The sequence below is a fragment of the Embiotoca jacksoni genome, unplaced genomic scaffold (genome assembly GCF_022577435.1).
Source record: "Embiotoca jacksoni isolate LCO1_2020_lvr unplaced genomic scaffold, fEmbJac1.0.p SCAF_12, whole genome shotgun sequence".
In the NCBI taxonomy this organism is placed as follows: domain Eukaryota; kingdom Metazoa; phylum Chordata; class Actinopteri; family Embiotocidae; genus Embiotoca; species Embiotoca jacksoni.
In genome coordinates, this window is record NW_027185252.1 from 15,877,854 (window position 1) to 15,899,745 (window position 21,892).

Here is a 21,892-nt window from a genome sequence, read left to right on the forward strand (position 1 = left end):
GATAATCCTTAGCCAATCGATAGGCGACGCTGTGACTCACCAAATAAGGAGAGACAGCACCAAATAAGGAAACATTGTATCTCTTTATAAGGAGGGAAGTAGTTCCTCGGTTGTGGTATTACTCCGCCGTCGTATGCGCTTTTTTAATTAGAGATTTTTTCTTTACGGTGCTGATTCACGAGGAGAGACATATTGCTATATTAATAGAGTACTTTTTTTTTTATTTGTGTACCAAGAGACCGACACCGGCGTTATTTTCGGTTCACAATACGGACTATGTGACGCGGCGTAGCAACATGGAGGGCGCTCTTCGCGTTTTCCTTTTTGAGAAAGTGCTCAGAGTTTTGGAAATAGAGGAGGAGGGTGAACCAAACTGAGCCGGGGTTGAAGGGTCCTGGGGGCAGCATCACTTTCGAAAGTTTGTCTCGGTGATTTCCTGGAGTCTCCAAACCAGTTACTGGCCTGCTTTGTTTACATTTTGTAGCCCAGGCGTGTATGCGCTTTATCAGCCACTTACGATACAAGCAGCTCCAGCTTCTCTGGCTGGTGTTTGGAGACTCGGTCCAGTTAATATAATGTTACCGAGCCAGGTTGGATCGGCACCATCTGGAAACGGGTCAGCGTCGGGCAGGGGCACCACAGGACACTGTTCGGGGGTTGTCAGCGTCGGGACTCGACCCGTTTTAGTGAGAGCAGGGCAAGCTTTACCGGGGGTCAGCGACAGCGCCGGTGCTGCAGGGCGATCGGGGGAAAGAGACACCGTTGGGATGCTTGGGGCTAATGGTCCAGATGGTCCGAGAGGAGTGAGAGGGAACGGGACTGGGCTGAACCGTCTGCAGACCGCCGTCCAGGGAAACATGTTGGGGCTAAACACGGGAGTTGTGTTGCCTCACGGAGCCCGCTTCGACCCGGACCGGGAATGCGCTCCTCTGTGCAGCGGCTCGGATAATGACTCGGACTCCGGTGATGATGAGGACCCGGTGGGTTCACTCGGGGACAGCAGGAGAGGGGTGAAGCGGGAGAGAGCGGAGATGGAGGCTGCGGTGACGGGGCAGGAGGTGGGAGTCCCTCCTGGAGGCTACGGCATGGTGCCCGGCGGGGTCGCCGGGGCAAAGCCGGGGAAGAAGACACGTGGGCGCGTAAAGATAAAAATGGAATTTATTGACAACAAGTTGAGACGGTACACCACTTTCAGCAAGAGGAAGACGGGTATCATGAAAAAGGTGAGTCAGGTGAAGCCTCTGGATTCCTTCCAGCTCCAGTAGCGTTTGATTTGATGTTGATTGGCTCAGATATACTGCAGTATAACAAACTATATGGTCTTTTTTTATTCATTCATTCATTCTTTGAGTTAACACTGAGCTTGGTTACACCATAGTTACCTGTCAAATCACAACACCAGTGGAAAATGGAGCATCGGTGATCATAATAATCACAGTAAAGACATGAAATGTTGTCAACAGTGAGCCTTCATCATATTTACATACTGAAGCAAATCGAGTTTAAACACACAATTTATCTCATGAAAGGCAGAACAATTGTGGCACAAAGTGACTCAGTGGATGTGAGGAAGTCAGAACATTCATGACAGGCAATAGGCTTTAAATAGACTTGAGAAAATTACAGTTCTATTTAGGCCCATGCTCACCACCAACTATCACACACACACACACACATACCCACACACCTTCAGACACTGACTGACAGGCCTACAACTACTGCAAGTGGTTCCCATCAGTAGCCCTCCGTGCACAGGCTGTTCCCTCTGTCACTGTGAAGCAGGGCTTTGCTCAGAGGCGGCAGCCATGTGGCAGTGAGCAGCAGTGGGCCTGTGTGTGCCAACAGCTGACTAAACCCAAAGGAGACAGATCAGAGGACGGTCAAAGAGCACTCAAACAAGAGGCGAGGAGCTCGGGACCGTCTGTGCATGCGTTATGGCGCTGTAAATTGTGGTACGAGCTTCCAGCCTAGTGATGACTCGTCCTGGGTTTCATTGTGAGCCTGGCACACAAGCAGGCGACATCAGAGATAAAAGAATTGCTCCATTGGTCGTCATAATTGCCTCCATTACTGTCTAGTTAAGTACAAAGTAATATTTCTCTGGAAATCTACACATCACCCACACAGTTGCTGCTGCCGTAATAAAGCACTGCTGCGTGGCATCAAGTCATTTAGAGTTAATTATTTGGAGACGAGGTCAGCTGTTGACCACAAGCACAGCAGTTATTGTGCTGTAGACTGGACCACTTTTCATTATGACTTTATATAAACACTTGTAAACTGCTTTATTGCTGTCCCAGAGTTCTTGGTTATCCCCGTGTTACTTCGAAGCGCCTGCACTGTCTACTCTGCTCCATTTCGCTCTTCTTTTCGTATCCCAGACTGTTGTCGTGGAAACTGAGGTGTCTTTATGTAGGCTCTTGGCAACATGAGCACTATTTGACACACTGTGGGCATGGAGAGTTTTGAAAATGTTGCCCACACTGTGCCAGCCATCACAGAAATTGACAGGTGGGTGGAGTGGGAGGACTCATAGTAGATTGGTCTCAAACTGTTTTTTTTTTTTTGGAGGAGCCGGTTTATTCTTTGAAAGATGTGGTGAGCGCGTGTTTACTTCTCATGCTTCAGATTACGTGCCTGTAAACACTCGTACAAACCTCAATGTGAGGTGCAGGATTACTCGACTAATAATGCAGTTCCTTTTTTTTTTAATTTGTTCCAGAGAAGGGATGTTTACGGCAGATACTTTCACTTCTTATAGGAGGAAAAGCACAATGTTACTAATAACATTAGTTGTGACTCCATTAAAGTGCCCCCAGTAAGAAGTGTAAGTGAGACACCTCACAAACCCACCGGTCGGAAATGTGCTCAGCCAAACTGAAAGTTATTATTTATACCAGGAGTTTTCCTGCAATGACACTACTGGAAAAAAAAAAGCCTGTTGATTGACTGAAAATTTTATTTAGTAGCAATTTTGATGATTGAATTCATGGTTTGTCAAATATTTCTGGGTTCCAGCTCTTTAATGTGAAGATTTTTGCTCATTGCTATTTTATTTGTTTGCATAGTTTTTAAATCATTTTACATTTAGTATTTTGGGGGATTGAACAGTTGATCAGGCAAAACAAGCAGTTTCAGGACACCATATGACATACGTTGTGCTGGACGCATTGTGTTTATTTGTCGTCCGTCTTTTTGTCCCATTCTCGTAAACACAACATCTCAGGGACACTTTGAGGGAATTACTTAGAATTTGACAAAAACGTTCAAAAGGACCGAATGATACACTGATTACATTCTGGTGGCCAAAAGTCCAAGGTTACTGTGACCTCACGTCCGTCTCATAGATGTAAACTGCAACTTTTCTGGTTGGTGGAGACAAACAACTGCGACGTGGTAGTTCTGGTTTGATTACGGAATGAATCATCTATTTGATATCAGGGAAAATGTGTTCAAATGGCCATCGCAGTTTCCCAGAGCCTAATGTGACATCTTCAAACAACTGTACAGAACCCACTTTACAGTGATTTAAATCTCAGACCGTTACCTAATCCTTCCGAGAAGCTGGAACAATAATTGCCTTTAACAATTAATAGATTATCAGAATTGTTGTTGTGAATATCTATTAGTCAGCTAACTTACAATGCCTACAAGTTGCTTTGTAAAGCCCCAGATATTAAATGCAGCTTTACATGAAAGCCTTGCTTCAAGTCATTCCAGCAAATGTTTTACACTTACAACTGTTTACTGCCAAGCCAAAGATTTTGACTAATCCTCGAGCTGCTAGCAGACAAACCACAAAAGGACAAGTTGAAAAATAAGGTGCATCACAAGCTTTGGATTCTAATTGCACAGCTACATGTACATTCTGTTGTTTGCGATGTGCCTTTTTTCCTCCTTATTTCATAAATAGGCTTAACTGGGAAGTTCTGTGGCAGAGGAACCAATTGCAGTCCGAGACACCTCCGCCACCGCCACCACACACCCTGCAGTCATAAATATTTATGTGAAAATCAGCAGAGCAGGGAAACTTATTAAAGCCGTGTGTAGGTCTAGTTTGTGCTGCCACATAGCACACTTAGGTTGACAAATTAGTCTTTTTCTGTCTTGGATGTCGGCCAAACACCAGGCTCTGTTGTTAGCGACCCCTCTGAAGCCGGTGCACAGCTAATCAGTGGAGGAGGATGACTGGAGCTGTGGAGTTCATTACCTGCTTCTGTAGGGCTGCATGAGCACAGGCTGAGGTGAACTACAGCCAGCTAGAGATCCTCGGCACACACAGCGAAGCTCCACATAATTAAAGTTTTAAGTGTTCGGGTGAAACAAGTGCAGCATTTATTATTATGATCATCATTAGCTTTTATGTTCTCTGTCACTGTATTATTACACACAAAGGGCAATTATATAGTCAGCTTCAGCTCCATCCTCCCAGGTAGTGAGGACTGGACCGCTGCAGCTCATAATGAAGACAGTGTTGAAGCAGAGAGAGCATGGCGGAGCAGTCGTGGATGAACACATGCTTTTATAAGTGCTCAATATAATCAAATCCTTTAATTTGAATGCGATTCATCTCCTCACTCCGTCTGACGGAGTGTCGCACTCCAGCGTACAATGGCACATCTGTCAGCTCGCTCCGGCTGCACTGCGCTCGCCAAGGCGATGGCAACGGCACTGAGCCTTCACAGCACCACACGCATCCTCCACATAACTGATGACTCATTTAGACAAAAAGGCTTTCTCAGGAGTTCACACCGAGTGCAGCGTCGGGCTGTGTTTGGTCGTGTGTTGGATGGAGTTCAGGCTCACACTGTGTGTGTGTGTGTGTGTGTGTGTGTGTGTGTGTGTGTGTGTGTGTGTGTGTGTGTGTGTGTGTGTGTGTTTAGTGAATGACAAGGTGGCAGAGTGTGATGGAGGCCTCACGTTTTCGAGCCGGCTACCTCTGCGTGTTTACAATGAATCCTCGTCTCCTCCGTCGAGACCGGACTACTACTACTACTACTACTACTAATCCGCCTGCCTATGCAAACCAGCGCTTTGCTGCAATCAGTCTCTCAGCTATATCACACTGTCTATTCTGGGAGCCTTATCTCACGTATTTTTGTTTCATTAGTGCTGTACGTCAGAGTTCACTACAGCGGTATTTATAGATTCTAGTGTTTTCTTGGCTTTTTTCCACAGATTCAGGTTTGGAGTCACTTTATATTCCCTCCCCAGTAGAGATTAATTTGTGCATGATGTGGAGGTAAATCCAAGCCCTAATTTGGTGAACTTCTTGATGTTTGAGCTCGAGCTCGACTCTTGGCCTCTTCTCTCGCTCAGATGCTTACATTTTCTTCTTTATCTCTCCCAGGCTTATGAACTCTCCACCCTGACGGGCACCCAGGTTCTGCTGCTCGTGGCCAGTGAAACGGGCCACGTCTACACTTTCGCTACCCGCAAACTCCAGCCCATGATCACCAGTGAGACGGGCAAAGCCCTGATCCAAACATGCCTCAACTCACCGGACTCGCCGCCGCGCTCCGACCCCTCCATGGACCAGCGCATGAGTGCCACGGGCTTCGAGGAGACGGACCTCACCTACCAGGTGTCCGAGTCAGAGAGCATGGGCGACACAAAGGTGAGGATCAAAAGAGTGGAAATGAAGAATACGCTCCGTCACTAGTGGAGCGATGGCAGCGAGGCTGCAGCTAAAATTGAACACACTGATTTCTGTGCCCGTCCCCACAGCCCGACTCCTCTGAGACCAGCAGCAGTGGTACTCACCCTACAGTCTTTGTGACTCATTGTCTGCTCTCTAATGGAGACATGGATTGTAGTGCAAATTTAAGAAAAAACAAAGAACTGATAAAGCCCCATAGAGAGTCACAAATGGATTTAGTGGGAAATCTCTCCAGAATAGGCCAGCACACACGAGGAGAGCGAATAAATCAAACCCACAAGCAGCTGTGGAAAATAATCTTTGTCCTATTGTAAACACAGTTTTGAAATTGTGCCTGTTACATGTGAGGCGTCTGGTTTTTTGGGGGCTTGTGGTTTGGTTCCCGAACACCAAACCGTCTTTTAATTAAAACCCAAAAAAACTCAACGGTCCTTCAAAGCGGCTCCAGACTGGAGGGAGAGCCAGATAAGATGTGGAGAATTATCCTCCTCTGCTAAAGGAGGCTGTCTACACTTTACCTTTCTGACCTCTTATCCAGGAAAGCCTCGTAACACTCCTCAACATAAATCACTGCAGGCCTGGGCTGTGTTAGGATGGGAAACATGCAGCCTGCTATATGGGGGATTTTACTGTTTATCTTTGATTTTGGGGACGGAGCTTCATGGGTAAAACTTTAAAAGTTAAACGGTCTTAAAAACGTTTGAATATTACACATTTTGTGCAGTTTTCGGACTCATTAACCTTCACAAATCATCACGACAGAAACAAAAAATTCCTCAGACTAATTTTTTTTTTTCCGGTTGTTTGACCTCTTCTCATCCCGAGTGAAAAGCTGCAGTTTGTGTCCCTACATGTGTCCCTGTATCTACTCCCCCCCCCCCCCCGCATCTCTGCAAGCGCTCTAAAAACCTGAAATATCACCTTCCACACCTTCATGCGATCACGTGCCGGCAGCCGAGATTCCCCCTCCCCCGTTTACACAGCTTAAGTGCGTGCACCTTTGAAGACGGACACTGGCGGGCGTGTTTGCCCTGCATGCTGTTTTCACAGGGCGCCATCTAACGCGTACCATACACCGTCAAGGATGGGAGCTCAACCTTCGCATGTTAAGCCACTCTCATGCCCGCTCTGCTCATTGATAAAAATTAGATTCTGCCTCTGTTGCCATATATGGTATGGTTTCCCTGCCTGCACTCTTGGCTGAGGCCCCTCGCATTCCTTATAAGCTGCAGCTGTCTTTTGGAGTCCTGTGATTCCCACCCCCAACCCTCCCAACCTCTCATTTAGTGATATGGAGGGGGAAGTATGGATGTAGATATGAGCAAGCTGACTGGAAACGTTTGAGCAATAATTTTCAGTCCCAGTTTCACGCAGCGTCTATTTAGGTGGCTGCCCGGCCTTCACACGCTGACCTCTGCCCCCCCCCCCCCCCTCGCCCGCCCCCGCTGCAGCTACGAGTGTGGGAGGCCAGCATGACCCCTGCAAAAAGAGAAAAAGTTAACACACGACAGGTGGATACGGAGCTCTCGATGGTGAGGGGTCGTCTCTGTGCAGTAGGTCCGTCGTTGCTGCGTCTGGACGCCGTTCATCATGAGAGTAGCGTGTCTTGCATACAGTCCAAGCTAGTCTAAACAAATAGGGTTTGCAAGGGTTGCTGGGGGGGGGAAGTGGTGAACAGTTTGGAGAAGCTAAAGACAGAGAGGCTTAGGAGATAAGTGAAGTAGACGTGATATGGTGCTCATAATATCATGTGACTGCAGACTACGTGGTGCTGAAATGTTGCCTGTAATAGCTTTGCAGGATTAAAAGAAAAACCCTAAGAAGTGGAAAAATATATAACGAGCAGGGACTCTGAGAAGTAAGGTGCGATGTGTGGGACTATTTCTTGGGTGGCTTACTTGCTGCTCTGCTGGTTGTCTGACAGAGTGTCACAGCCAAGAAATAGTTCTTCGCAAAACCACGATGTTTCGTTTTGGTACAGATCAGACAAACAAGGCCCGCCATGTTAATTAGTGAGCTGTAGAGGTGCTGGTTGGTGGATTGTGTCTTTAGCAGAGCCAAGCCAGCTGTTTCCCCCTTGTGTCCAGACAGAGAAGAAAATGAGTTGATATCCCAACTGTTCCTTTTTAATATTGTGAGATTTTAATATTTTGAATAATGAGCCCGAGCACTGCTTCAGTGGGGTTAATTATGATTTTTCTGTAGTTTAAAGTATTAACATTAAAATTGGGTTTTAGTGTTTGTCCCTCAGGATAATAGCCTGGAAAATCATCTGGTGTTGTTCAGCATGAAACATCATGGATGCATTGACTTGACAGAAAAGTCATTTCAAGTAGGTTGCCCACTAAATGATTGACACTCGCCTGTTTTCCACTCGGTATAAAGTCTTCCCTACATGTGGCTGAATGCATCCATCACTAGCTGGGCTGTCATTTGTCTTTACCCCTGAATTTTGTTGGAAAACATGGCAGCTGCTCTGGAAATGTTCACTAATTTATCCCCAACTGTTCACTGAAATTAGCCGGCAGCACCCGCTCTCCAGAAACGTCTTCACCAGCAGTGACGCAGGGCAGAATCGCTTCATTATTCCTTCGAGAACGTCTTTATTTGAGCAGAAAGGAGTCTCAAGATGATCAAGTTGAAAGTGTGTGACTCACGTTCTGTGTGGAAAATCCTCACTTTTATATTTCTGTTGTTAGCACGCATAAAACCAACAGCTGATGGCTGCTGAAAGGAATTGTGGGTAATGTCATGTCTGACACGGAGGTGAATGAGGTAGGTTAAAGTAAAAGTAGGGCACCAGCAGAGAGGGTAGACACAGTACATTGCTCATTGTGCCTTCACTGCCTCCCGACTGATCTCTGGACTGTTTGTGGCTAATTCCCAAAACTAGACGTGCCTACAGTACAGATGTTTTTCTGCTCTTTGGGTTATTTTTGGGAGGGGGTAGCAAATCCCACAACTCATGCTTGCTTGGAGGATATATCTTAGCGCTGAATTCTCAGTATCACGGTCTCCTCCGGTTCCCCCCTCCCGCCCCCTTCTCTCCCCTTTGCTCCCCCTGACTTCATCCCTCTCTCTCCATCCTCTGCCTGTCCCTGTCACTGCTGTTTGTAATCCTGCTGAAGTTTGTTTGTTTGTTTGTTTGTTTGTTGTGTGCTTGTTAGACCACACCGACTTTACCAAACCTGCAGAGTGAAGCCGAGTGTTTCCCTGCAGTGGAGACGTCCCACGACGGATCCGACGGCTCCTTGATTCAACATGTTGCACGTCTATAAATGTGTACGAAGCATGTCGGCCCTGTTCGAGAGGGGAGGGAGAGCAACGTTATGTCACCCGCCGCCCCTCCCCCTCCTCCACCCCCTTATTTTACAGCAAGCAACTGGACAGGTCAGCAGCCATTGGCTGCACCTCCTCCACTTGGGCTGCCTTGCCTTTTTTAGCAGTCCCAAATGGAGCTGCAAATTCCATGTTGCTGGCAGGGTGACAGACGGGGAGATGGGAGCCAGCAACATGGGAGATTAGACGAGGGCCAGCCACCAGTACACTGCACAATGGGCTCTCCAACCAACACCGGACCTGCCTGCCAGTTGTCACCTTCAATTTGGAGTGATTAATCCGTCATGAATAGGGAATCATTTGTGTCCTTCTCTTTTTAATTACTCTCTCATTTCCTCTTCCTTTTAAACGAGGTCCTTGTCTGATGTCTGTGAGTGTTCGGAGGGCATCGGAGGCTTTTATTCTTTTACCATATAGACAATCTTTAAGAATGCACAACATTTTACAGAGCGGCGTATTGAAAGAGCTTAAAAAGATTTCTGATGTCTCTCTTGGTTTATGTTTATTGCATTTTTTCCTCTGATCCTTTTTTATTAGGGTTTCTCGTATGTACATGTATACATGAGGGACAGAAGGTGTAATACTTCAGATCTGCCTGTCACTGGTGTAAAATAATGCCCCCTCGCTTGTAAAATGGATTACATAGCAAGTTATGGAGGGCGCTCTCGGTGGCTGTGCAGTCCGACTCCAGAGGATTCATTGCTTATTCCAGAAGACTCAGCCCTCCACTGCACGACTATAAATTGTGACTTCATTTGCCACATTCTGCGACCTCATTATGCTTAGTGGCGTGTTTCCCCAGGTCAGTCTCGGGCTGGTATTTTGTAAATATTGTTTTTTAAAGTGTGGTGAGCAGTAGTGAATCTCAATGACAAACAAGTGGTTTAAAAAAAGGAAGCTGGGGTAAAACCCAAAGAAATTTAAACCAACCAAAGTAAATCTTTTCAAACAGATATAAATCTTTATGGTCATAATTCAGTGTCCACTTAACTAATGTCAGACAATTGGACGACCATAAGGATTCTGTAATGTCACTTTTAGGGGTTCAATTGACCTTTTAAAAGAAACATTGTGCAGAAATTCAGAAATAGTGACAAAAACTCATTACTCATCATCAATACTCATTTCCCTTTAAGCCTGACATGGCATCCACCCAACTTCCAAAACCTCCAAGTATCAAAATGAGTTTAACATAAAACAAAGAAAAGCAGCAAATAATTAAAATCATTAAGCTAGAACTCAGTCAAGTTTGGCATTTTTGCTTACAAATCATAGAAATAGCATCTGATTAACAGGACTAATATATTTCATAACACCCTGTTCAGACTTCTGGTGTGGGGGTGCGCGTCGGTTTCCATCTTTTAATGATGTGTCGGTGTGTAAAAGTGTACGAAGAGGAGCAGCAGATGGACAGGACTTGAGGAGGAAGTGATGGAGGCTTTGGCTACATCTCAAGGATGATCTGAAAGAATGCATTACACTACTGCTGCTTATGTTTACTATGCACCGCCGTGTCTGAAATGGAAGCCAGCGGGCGTTTATAGACGGGCCGGTTGAACAGGAGACACTCGGAGGTGGTCAAACAAAGCAGCGGGTCAGAGGAATCTGGCTATGTAGGTCACAGAGATAGTGGCGGTGAGCCCAGATGCTGTGATTTCCACACAGGTTAAAACGAGGATGATCAAACCCCCCTCTGAGGCCAAACTCTCGGTCCTGTAGCGGCACGACACCAAAGCGAGAGCAGGTGTTTATTTCTCCACCAAGATGGAAAAGTTGCAACACGGTGACCGTGTCCCGTCAGTCAAGACATTTTTATTTTGTCACGATACAAGTTTGAGCACCTTTGAGTCGTCTCGTGCAGCTGAACGGTGAGAAGCGCGTGTCGGATGGCGTGTCTTTTACACGTGGCCTCCTGCTGCCCCAGCTGGCCTGCAACGGGTTAATTCCCCCCCTCAGAGGTGCTCAGGTTTCCCGCCAGCTGTCTGCGTCCTCAGCTGTTTGTACTCTCTCCCCTCTGCTGTCTCCTGTCCCGAACTTTTCACACAGGTCTGTCTCTGCTCGGCCTGCCACGCACAGACTCACTCTGCTCCGGCCGCTGTTGGCTCTCTTGTCGTACTTTTATCTCCAGTGTAGCTGCAGGTTTTTGTTGCCATCTTAAAGTAAGTAAGTAAGTACGTAAAGTTTCACATTTTAATAAAACGGCCCACAAACGGCGTGATTTTTTTTTTTTGAACGGTTAAAATTGCAACAACAGTTAAAGTACCAAAATCAACAACAAAATAACAGGACACGAGTGGAGCGATGAGCCATAAAAGGAGCTATATCGACAGGCGAACCAAAAGCCTGTCTGAATAAAAACATTTGAACCATCTTTTAAAAATGTTGCAGGAGACAGGTGTCGTTTATTGGAAACCAGTGAAGCAAGGGCAGAGTGAGTGATGTGTGACCTGTTGTTATATCCAGTTAAAAAGGGAGCAGCTGCATTTTGGACGGTTTGACTCGCAGCATTACCTGTAATGAGACAGACAGTTTGCTCTCATTCGTCTGGTTTAGTTGCAGTGAACATTAATTGTGAAGTGTCCTGCGAGAGTGAAGAGGGATGAGAGCTGTGTCTCGCTCTGCCAGCGATCGGCCTGTATTTAATGACGTGATCGATCGCTGTGGAGTAAACGGCTGATCGATTGTTGTTGTTGTTGTTGTTGTTGTTGTGGTGTATTTATTCGGTTTTCCTTTTCGGTCGAAAGGGCAGAAAAACCGAGCGCTGCGCAGGGCCCTCCCCCTCCCACGTTCCAGCTGCTGTTTAACTAAAGCGGTAAAAGACCTTGGACTGTCAGAGCCCCTCAGCCGAGCCGGGTAGTTTCCTTGTGATTCAGAGCAGCTTGAGTAAGACGGCACCTGCTCGTCCCTCTGTGCTCCATGAAGTCCAGAAGAGTGCGACTCTACTGTGACACTCTTGATGATTTATTAATCTTCTTGAGTTTTTTTTAAATATTTTTTAGTTTTTTTAACTAAATAAGTGGAAACACTTGTGTTTAGTCATCTTTAATAAAAGAATATCATAAATAGTAAAATTTGTGTAGAATGCAGTGTGGTAGTAAACACTTCCAGGAGGTCAATTTGTGTGTGTGTGTGTGTGTGTGCGCGTGTGTGTGTGTGTGTGAGTCTCCTTATCAGCAGAGTCCATGCTGGATCCTCCACCTCTCACCCATGTAATCAGTCACATATAAAAACCAACAAAGCTCTGCAGAGAGGCGTTGACCTCACGTGTTTTTATGCTCTTTTGTTTTTATTAATAATGAATGTTTCTTTTATTTATTTATTTTTTTTTATTTTTATTTTTTTATACCAAAGCTTATCAAATGCAACTCGCCTCATTGGCTTGCTTACTCACAGTTCCCCTGTCTGATGTTTCCAGACACTCAACCTGTATTATTCACTCTCCTCTTCTGTTGTACTGCTGTGGAGAGCGTTTACATCTCCGATAGCTTTGTCTCGGCTCTCCAAAAGGACGAGGATTGTCCTCCAGAGGACCTGAAACGAGTTTTCCAAATTGTGACATCAAACAGTTAAAAGTTTATCTCCAGGAAGTTGTCCCTCAAAGAGCTGACAAAGTGTAAACGACAGTGGGAAACTGGGGCAAACTCCACAGTTTACAGTCCAAATTGTGACATTTCACTTCCATACAGGATGGAGTGCTAACAAATAGTGGACCAGGTTAATAGTAAATACAGAGAATATCCATCAAGTGTGTTTTTCCGTGTAGCCTTTTCATGATACTATGCAGTGTAGAGAAGACAGGAAAGGACACAAAAGGTGGATGACGTCCAGCAAAAGTCCCCAGTCGGCCTCAAGTCGGGATCAAAGCGATTCACTGGTTGTCTCCACCAAATATCGGGCAAAAGAAATTTTTCTTTTTGTCGCATTTGTCGGCCACATTTGAAGGAGACTTCGAGACGAGACGGGTTGTTCTGATGTGCTCTGTACTTGTAGAAATGAAGAGAACCAGTTCGTTTTATGCTTCACACAAAACATTATGAAACCCCCATCAAAACGCAAACATGCCTTCCAATGTGTCGGCTTATTCCCGTCCTGCTATTACAGATCATTAGTATCATGTGCTGAGTGTTTGCGTAAGTACGTAATAAACGGGCATTGTGGTGTTCAGATGAGCTTTATGGTCTCGGCCCGACGCCTACCCGGCTCTCATCGTGCAGCCCACTCAGCAACACATCCAGCTCGGCTGTTCAATGGATGCTCACATTAGCGTACGGTGCGATGCCGCGTCTCACCTCCTCTGATCTTGAGTTTATGTGAGCATCTCATCTGCCCGACCTGGTTGCCTTGTGCAGAAATGTCATGTTACACGGTCAGGTGGCTGTCATAGCAACTCTGCAAAATAACAGGAGAGCAGAAATGATGTTTTTTTTGTTTTTTTTTGTTGTTGTTTTTAAAGAGTCAAATCGAGCGGCGGCTGGATTTTAATTGCCGCTACAGATGATGAATGGATGATGCTGCGTATTCAGGTGTGAACTGTCATGTTGTTACACTCCTGCCACATTTTTAAATCCCCACACTCTGTGCTGATTTTGTGTAAATACAACTTGTTGCTCCTTTCAGACCTGAGGATTGAACTGCTCAGAGAAAACGCTCCCTGCGCTGTTTTACATGTGGCTACAATTAGAGAGGTCCCAGACTGTTTCTCCACCTTGTTTATGCCATTTGCCCCCGCGACCATTAAAACCCTCCCTGCTTTCTGTCAGCCGTCCATTGATCCCTGAAATACTGCAAGAATTAAAGGCTTCACCTCCTTTATGCCCCGCGTTCCGCCGCTCGGGGAGGAAAAGCCCCATTAATAGTGTTGTTTTAGGTGTCGTGTAGAAACTCGTGTTGCTTTTGCAGTTGCTGGATTCGGTGTTCTGTAGGAAAGTTCTCCGGTTGTTAGTGGATCAGTCGGAAACACTACAAATATCCAGGTAGTCAGAAATAGCTTCTTACACAGGAGCTCCACGGATTTTAGTTCGACTTCAAGTTCAGTTTACTTGTTTGGAATTGAAGCTTCAGATCCTGAAGTCTGTGTTACACGCTGTAGATGTGGGGTTTCAAAGACGGGAAGGCATCGTGGGAATTACCAGAGGCTCCGTGATACGACATTATCACGATATTTAAGTCGCACTGCTGAGAATTGAGGTAGCATATACTGCGATACGTTGCGATTTATCAACTGCAAATTACGTTCCCATAAGGGAAACTTTGTCACCATCCGTTTGTCTCACTTTGTTGTTTTTATTGCAAGCCATTCAGATTGTCAACCTAGACAGACACTCTCATAAAAACCTGTCATAAATGCTGCACCTGACGACTTTATTTATTTAGCTATATAATCAAATATGGCATCTTTTGGCAACACTACTTCCACTCCAAATATAATGAAACGAAATTGGCGGCCTAAAAGGGTTGGCGGTTTGATCCACGGCTCCTTCTGTCCACATGCCGAAGCGTCCTTGGGCAAGACGCCCCGAATTGCTCCTGATTGCAAGCGAGCACCTTGCAGGGCAGCTCCACGTGCGAGTGGTCGAATGGTAAATAATAAAGCTCTTTGAGACCGCTGAAGGGATGTTGTACTATATAAGTGCCGACTAGTTACCATTTACTATGGTTTATTGAATTTTGAGTTGTATGATCCAGTGTTTTGGAAATAATATATATATTTTTTTTAATCCGTTCGACTATGTCACTCGACTTTCATAAACTTTTATGGAAGTTTCTCTTCTTCTTCCACGACGAACTCCAGAACTCATTTATTTCCGTCAACCAATGTACCCCTTCCTTCCCCACTCCCTGTGTCTGGTTTCTCCCACAGGACACGCTGAAGCCGACGTTCACGGTCGCCAGCCTCCCCGGCACCACCAGCAGCGCCCAGTCCACGGTGCCCACCACCTCCACCACCATGCAGGTGAGCAGCGGACCCTCGTTCCCCATCACCAACTACCTGGCCCCCGTGTCGGGCAACAGCAACATCAGCGCAAACGGGACCGTCTTGAAGACGGCGGGCGGCTCGGCGGGCGTCATGCAGCTGCCCGGTGGCTTCACTTTCATGCCCGGTAAGGAGGAGAGCCAAAACTTCATATTTTCTGTATGGTTTGTTCGTCTTCACCTCATCCTTCGGAATCAAAATGTCCCCTTCGTGTTTTGTTAATGCCACCGTGTTGTTGAGCTTATTAGCAGATTAGAATTTGAACAGCACCGCGGTGTGACTGTCATCTCGGGGTGGTCGTGCCTCTCGTGTTTATATCACACAACAGCTCTTCAGCGCCGGTCACCAACACTCAGCGCCCTCAGGTTTCACAAAGACCCGCAGTAACCAGGGGAGCCACGTCTGTTGGCGACCGGCCCTGCCTTTGATTGTCCCTTGGGGACAAGAATAATTAGGTGAGAGAGACACAATAGACCTGGCAATGAAGGCTGATGAACACGGGCCATAATTAGTCATGAATATTCAATGAGGGATTGGCAGGCTCGTGCTGAAATTATAATCGAGGCGTACTTAGAGGAGTTGGAGCATTGTGACAGAGCGGTCGTGAACTAGACATGACCCTTCATTAAGGGGAACTCTGAGTCACAGGGGATCTGAACCACCTCAGAGAGGACTTTAAGGGGCGACGGGCTCTGATTTGGGGACCCCCAAAGTGTTTCTAAATTGGCTTTTCAGCAGCCTAATTATTCATTACTTTTTTGGGGGGCGTATGTAGAGAAATATTGCGTTGTGAGGACCAGGGATGGCAAGAGGTCACAGTTTCCCCCAAAAGATGAGAGAAATATTACAATTTCAGTGTGTGTTGTTATTATTACAGGACATTTTCAGAAGATGCTGACTGGGACATTCGTCTCAATGACGTAGCTATGTTGTGTTATCACGAGAGTTTGTGTTGCTGCTGTGAAGCCGGACAGGTTTTTCTTTTCTTTCTTTTTTTCCTCAAAACTGGCAGGAATGTCACTCACTGGTTGTCGCAGTGTGCTGGTTGTCTTCGCTCTGCCACAGCTGAAAGGACAGACATGATGCCCACTAATGGGCCCTGTATGTTATTTTGACTGACAGATGAAGTACAGCCAAGCAGTGCCTCAGTCCCTCCGCCTCCTCCGCCTCCTCCCTTTTTATTTTTTCTTCCACCATCTTTCTCTTCCTCCTGCCTCCCCCTCCCTCCTCCTCACCACCTGTCTGGCACATAGCAGCAGCGGCAGGTGGAACAACACACCCTCCCACACTAAAAGCTCCTCGGTTGACAGCTTGAAAGTGCCGGCCCACCCTGCTGCAGTAACTGTCTACGGAGCATATGAGCAAATGTGAGGGTGTAAAACTCCAGTCACGTTCTGAAATGAAAGAGATGCCATTTGCAACATTTCAAGAATCTGAAGTTCAGAAAAAGATCAATTTTGAATCTCCTAAAAATGACCTGATCGCATCCCTGAGGGCTGAAAAGCAAATCAAATTGTCTTCGTGTGAGCCAATCACGTCTTCTGTCAATTAAGAGATGTATGTATGTTTCCACTAACCTTTTATAAAATCCTTAGCCACCTTAAAGGCAGCGTGCTGTGCAGTTTCCGACCACTAGTGGCACTGTGGAGCAGTGGTTTTAAAACTGCACCCCTGTTTAATGTCTGTCGTGCACCTGCACCCGTGGCCCAATTTACAACACACCACCAGTTTCAGGCTGTTCTGGTGTTTCACAGTTGATGTCACTGGTAGCAGCCAAGTTAAGCAATGAATCTCCATGTCAACAATCCACAATGTAAAATTCTTTTGTGCGTTTTTTGTGACAATCACAGAGTAAACACAGCTTGTTTGTTTACAAGAAAACTCCACAGGGCATCTTTTTAATGTGCATTTTTGACCAGAACATTGGTAAATGTAGAAAAAGTATCTACTGTTGTGAACCTTGTGTTTTGAGCTAAATCTGTTGCCGTATCTTTAGGAAGTCAAGTGACCGTGAACTACAGCTTTATCAGCTCTTTTTCAAACTGTACTATCCTTTCACATTCAGTCTTATCCCCCCCCCCCCCCCCCCCCTATGTGTGTACCCCTGCAGCAGGCACTCCTCTCCCCCCTGGCACCCCCACCATTCCTCTGAGCCAGCTGCAGCAGCACTCCCTGGCCCTCCAGGGGCAGCATGGACAGGCCCTGGCCGCCGCCCCGCATTCACAGCAGGGACAGCAGGCTGTCTTCCGCTTCCCTGCTGCTGTCTCCCTCACAGGTGACCCGCTCTGCATGCCGCCACGACTGCGCCCGCCAATACTAATCATGCCACCGCCGCCGCTGCTCGTCCTGCTATCGCGACCTCTTCTGATGTGACTAATTGTCATGCCCTTAAAGCCATAACTGCTAATGCTACTTGCACGACGACTTCTGCTACCTCAGCTGACGGTGTACGCCGCACCCGACCAATAATCCAACTGCAACGGCCGCTGTCTTCCTGGATGAGGTGTTTGCGTCTTACTGTGGTAGCTTCATGCCGTTCTATGTGTCTCCAGGCGCGGGGGTTCCCCAGCAGCTCCAAGCTATCCAGGTCCATCCCAACACCCAGTCCAACAGTGACAGCAGCCCCGACATCTCCCACGCCTCCACCAACTCCACCGGTAGGTCATGTTCTGCCTCCTTCAGGCTGGAAACAAGAGTTTGTCTTTTAAAATCAGTGCACGCTGTTGCTCCAGATAGTGAAGAGTGAAGTATCCAAATATCACGTCAAATCTGATGATGATATACAGTTCGGGCCCCAGTTTCACTTCACAAACCTGCTATGAGAAAATGGAACTACTTCATCTTGATGAGTGGAAACAGGGTCCACTTCCTTATGCCTGACATTAGTTAGAAAATCCCATCAACTCACATCATGTTGTACTTGTTGTACTTCTTGTGCTGCTGTTTTTTTTTTTTTGTATTCTGCTCCTGAGTTGTGTCCCAGAGGAAACGTTAAGGTCTCATGAGTAGGAGTTAGTAGTAGATAGATATAAAGTGCCATCTGCTGGTCAGCGTTTGTACACACCTCCTGCCCTCCGTGTGACGTGCTCGCCCCCCCCCCCCCCCTCCCTCTCTCCCTCCCTCCCTCCCTCCCAGCGACAGTAAGTCTCCCAGCAACCATTGTCACTTCGTCAGTGCCAACGTCTGTGGCGGGTCACATGATGTACCCCAGCCCCCACACAGTGATGTACACCTCCACGCCAGGGCTGACCGACGGGGGGCTGGCCGTGCTCAACGCCTTCTCCCAGGGAACCTCGGCCATGCAGGTGTCCCACGCACAAGCTCAGGACGCGGGTGAGACACACTGAGCAAACACCCTGGAAAACATCCACTGTGGATTCATTTCAAATGTAAAACGGATTGTGAAGAGTAAATCACATTTAGGTAAATCTGTTTCCCCTCCCAGGATCTGTCCCTCAGGTGTTCCTCACAGCACCTCCAGGAACGGTGCAGATCCCCGTCTCAGCAGTGCAGCTACACCCAGTACGGCAAGATCTGCATTTTACAAGTGAAACTCTCATATTCCCTCTGCAACCAGCATGCCACGTGTCTGCACTAATGCATCCTAACAGAGCACCGGCACACGGAGGCCACAGGGTCGTCACCTGTCGCCCTGTTTGTATGAATGTGGCTGGTCCGCTTGTTTTACTCGTTATTTGCAGCAAAGAACACAATGAAATAGACCGATTAAAACACCACTGTAGCAGTGCATGGAAATCAGAACATGAATGTTCAGTCTCATCGAGAGAATCTTAGGTCATTTTCAGGTGATTTAGTTTGAATTATGTTGATATTTGAATCATATGCAACTGTAAAAATCCTGTTGAGCTACCGTTGAAGATGACAGAATATTATTTCAGAGAGTAAATAACCGACATGCGAGAGAAAAGCTCAGCATCTGTTGCAGCGTCACACCGCTCCATGACCAACAGCATGCAGCGCAGCAGGATCTCCATCTGTGCTTTGATGACTGGTGATTGGCTGTCGCTCGCTGACATCAGCTGTGCTGTGTTTCCAGATGGTGATTGGCCAGCAGTCGAGCGGCAGCAGCAGCAGTAACCTGACGGAGCTGCAGGTGGTGAACCTGGACGCAGCACAGAACTCGAAGAGCGACTGACGAGACGGGTGGAGCTGTTTAACGCGGCGGACCCAGGGACACACCGACAGACGGACAGACGGACGACTGACTGACTGACATCTCTATTTATTGATGCCTTCTTACAGAGTTTCACATCACACTTCTGAATGTGACTTTAAAGTACATACACACACACACACACACACACACACACACACAATCAAGGGCATACGTGTGGCTGACCCTTATACCGTATATACAGTATGTTTTGGTATTAAATATATATATATATATATATATATATATTCGAAAAATGCATAGGAGCTCACTATATCCATCATCGGAACCTATTTTCTATGCCGTTTAGATGGTGTTATTTTTTGCGTGTGCGTGTGTATTTTTTGGAAAATGTGTAATGACATGTGCACACACACTGCGAGGTGCCACAGCTTCACACCAGCCAAAGAGACATGTGTTTGTCTGAATGTTCCCGTGTGAGCAATTTGTGCACCAGCGTGTGTCTGCGTGTGTGCGCGCGCGCGCATATCCGCGGCGGGTTTGTAAATGGGCGGGGAGACGCTTATTTGACCTTAAGAAAATTAAAAAAAAAACAAAAAAAACAGAAGGCATTTGGAAATGTAAATACTTTTTTTTTTTTTTTTTTTAAATGGATAACTTGTCTTTTTAGCCTGGTTTAGTTTGTGCAGCGGCATGTAGTTGTTTTTTTTTTACATAGTGGTTTTGTATGTATATGAAAATGATTTGCATTAAGACAGAGTTATTTACATGTATATGTAAATTAATTTCATATACCATCATATGTTGATATACTGTCATGCTGTTGGGAGTTTTCACTACAGGTTGGAGAAAGAACGCTGGATGTTTTTCTACAGATTTTTGATTGTGACATTTACAGGACTGTCCCGCTGATGGAAATAAGAAGCTGGGTCGCGACACGCATTTTAATTTACTGTCAACATATTCTTTACTTGAGCTGGTAAGAAGTCAGGGAAACAGACGAAGGTATGATCAGGCATGTGACGTTTCCTAATGAAACCAGATTTAGTGGACAAATTGTTAAAACTGCTATTTGATGGAAATAATTTTCATTTGTTTCTGCCGTTAGCATCCACACAGAAATATGAGCGGTCACTACAGTTCATTCTCTTAAAGGTTCAGTGTGTAGGATTTAGGAGGATCTATCGGAAGAAATAGAAAACCATATTTGATGATGTTTTCATTGGTGTAACGCCACCTTAAATTAAGGATCGTTGAGTTTTCATTCCCTTAGAATGGGCCCTCCATATTTCCCACAAAGTTCCTACAGTAGCCCAGAAGGGACAAACCAAACACTGGCTCTAGAGATGGATGTTTACCTTTTTTGGTGGACACGGCACACGTGGAAGTCGAGGGTGAGGTGAGGGGCGTTCAGCTGGTTGCCACTAAATCCTACACACGGCTCCTTTTTAAGTGACCTCGGACTCAAGTTTGTTTACTTCTTTTTTTTTTTTTTTAAATGGCACCATAACTGACTTCTCTGGGTCACAAACCTGAGAGGGACAAACACGTTTTTATGAGATTACTACAATTAATGAACTGTTAATTTAGTTTCCAATCATAAACCTGTAGCTCTGATTTGCCTCCATCAGACTTTCAGAAGTGTAACGATGCTACCAATGACGAGTCGGGGCATTGGACACAAACCTCTGGTTTAACGGGAGGAGGTAATGACACTGTATAGACTTCTTAAGTACTGCAATCAAAGCATTATTTACTGGTGTGGAAGCACTCTTGTCATTCAAGTGCAGTCTCAGTGCTGCAGGATGACAGCAGTGCCGAGTCTGAAAAATATTGTTTGAAGGATCTCTTTAATTTGGAAAAGTGCTTCCGGGTGCTTTCAAATGTTAATATACTCCTTTAAGTAGAACTGTAAAACCCGAGCTGACTGCAATCTCAGTGTGTACCTCAGCAATCATGAAGAATGAGAGTTCTTAGACTGAGAGCCTTCTCTGCACCACAGTGCCTCTTTTTCCACGGCTGATTTCTAAAATCGCCGCAAGGCAAGGGAGATGTACAATTCACGTGTTTCCAGACCACCTCACATGACTGTGGACCTGTCATCCAATCCTCTGCTCAGCCCAGAGAGTGAGATTTTTGACTCATCTCTCCAGAATTAGCCGGCTGACCGAGCATCGCAGGCTTGGAGCCAAAGCGAATTGGACGGAGGATAAAGTTGCCATGCTGACTCCTGTTCAGTGGCAGGAGAGACGCTCGACGGTCTCCGGTCTGTTCGTGTTGTCGTGTCGCCCTGCGGGGCTGTTTGCGTAGGAAAATTACGTGTTACAGGCAGGTTAGTCACAACTATTACTCTGAAAGGGGATTATTGAACAGGCTTTCACCTTGTCATTGAAAGAAATGGTTATTTGATCTATTTTTGTTTTATTGCACAGACATTTTGTAATAAAACGAGATGAAACACAACAAACTGTTCAAAGAACGACCACATCCTCTGCTGGAGAACGTTTTCTTTTTTTTTTGTCTTTTTTTTTAATGGGGACGGAGAATGTTAAACAAAAGCATACTGTCCTGAATGAAACCTAATACCTGTGTATAGGAGCAGTGATGAAGTCCGCTGATGAGAAATAAATGAATCGATGCATCTGAGTGCACGACAGCCTGCAGTGATCGCATCTGATTATTTCTGAGGCAGGAGGAGGTGAGCATGCGCCTTTACCCTAATGTTTCAATTATGCTTCGCACAATCACGAGAAACGACAGAAATACCATGAGACTCGTCCCACTT

At 46.1% G+C, this 21,892-nt stretch overlaps 1 protein-coding gene across 4 annotated transcripts; it reads left to right on the forward strand.

Annotated features, from left to right (window-relative positions):
* The first annotated feature begins 337 nt into the window (after positions 1-337).
* Positions 338-21,766, forward strand: srfb (serum response factor b). 4 transcript variants are annotated; one of them, XM_069145097.1, is made up of 8 exons: positions 338-1,223; positions 5,351-5,617; positions 14,859-15,099; positions 17,083-17,247; positions 17,525-17,629; positions 18,108-18,305; positions 18,418-18,519; positions 19,030-21,766. In XM_069145097.1, the coding sequence occupies exons 1-8, from the start codon at positions 576-578 to the stop codon at positions 19,068-19,070; spliced, it is 1,767 nt and encodes a 588-aa protein (XP_069001198.1). In that variant the 5' UTR covers positions 338-575; the 3' UTR covers positions 19,071-21,766. The 4 variants fall into 4 exon arrangements, with proteins under 4 accessions (XP_069001198.1, XP_069001196.1, XP_069001197.1 ...); XM_069145095.1 differs by having other exon boundaries at positions 18,418-18,494; XM_069145096.1 differs by having other exon boundaries at positions 17,086-17,247; positions 18,418-18,494.
* Positions 21,767-21,892: the final 126 nt, after the last annotated feature.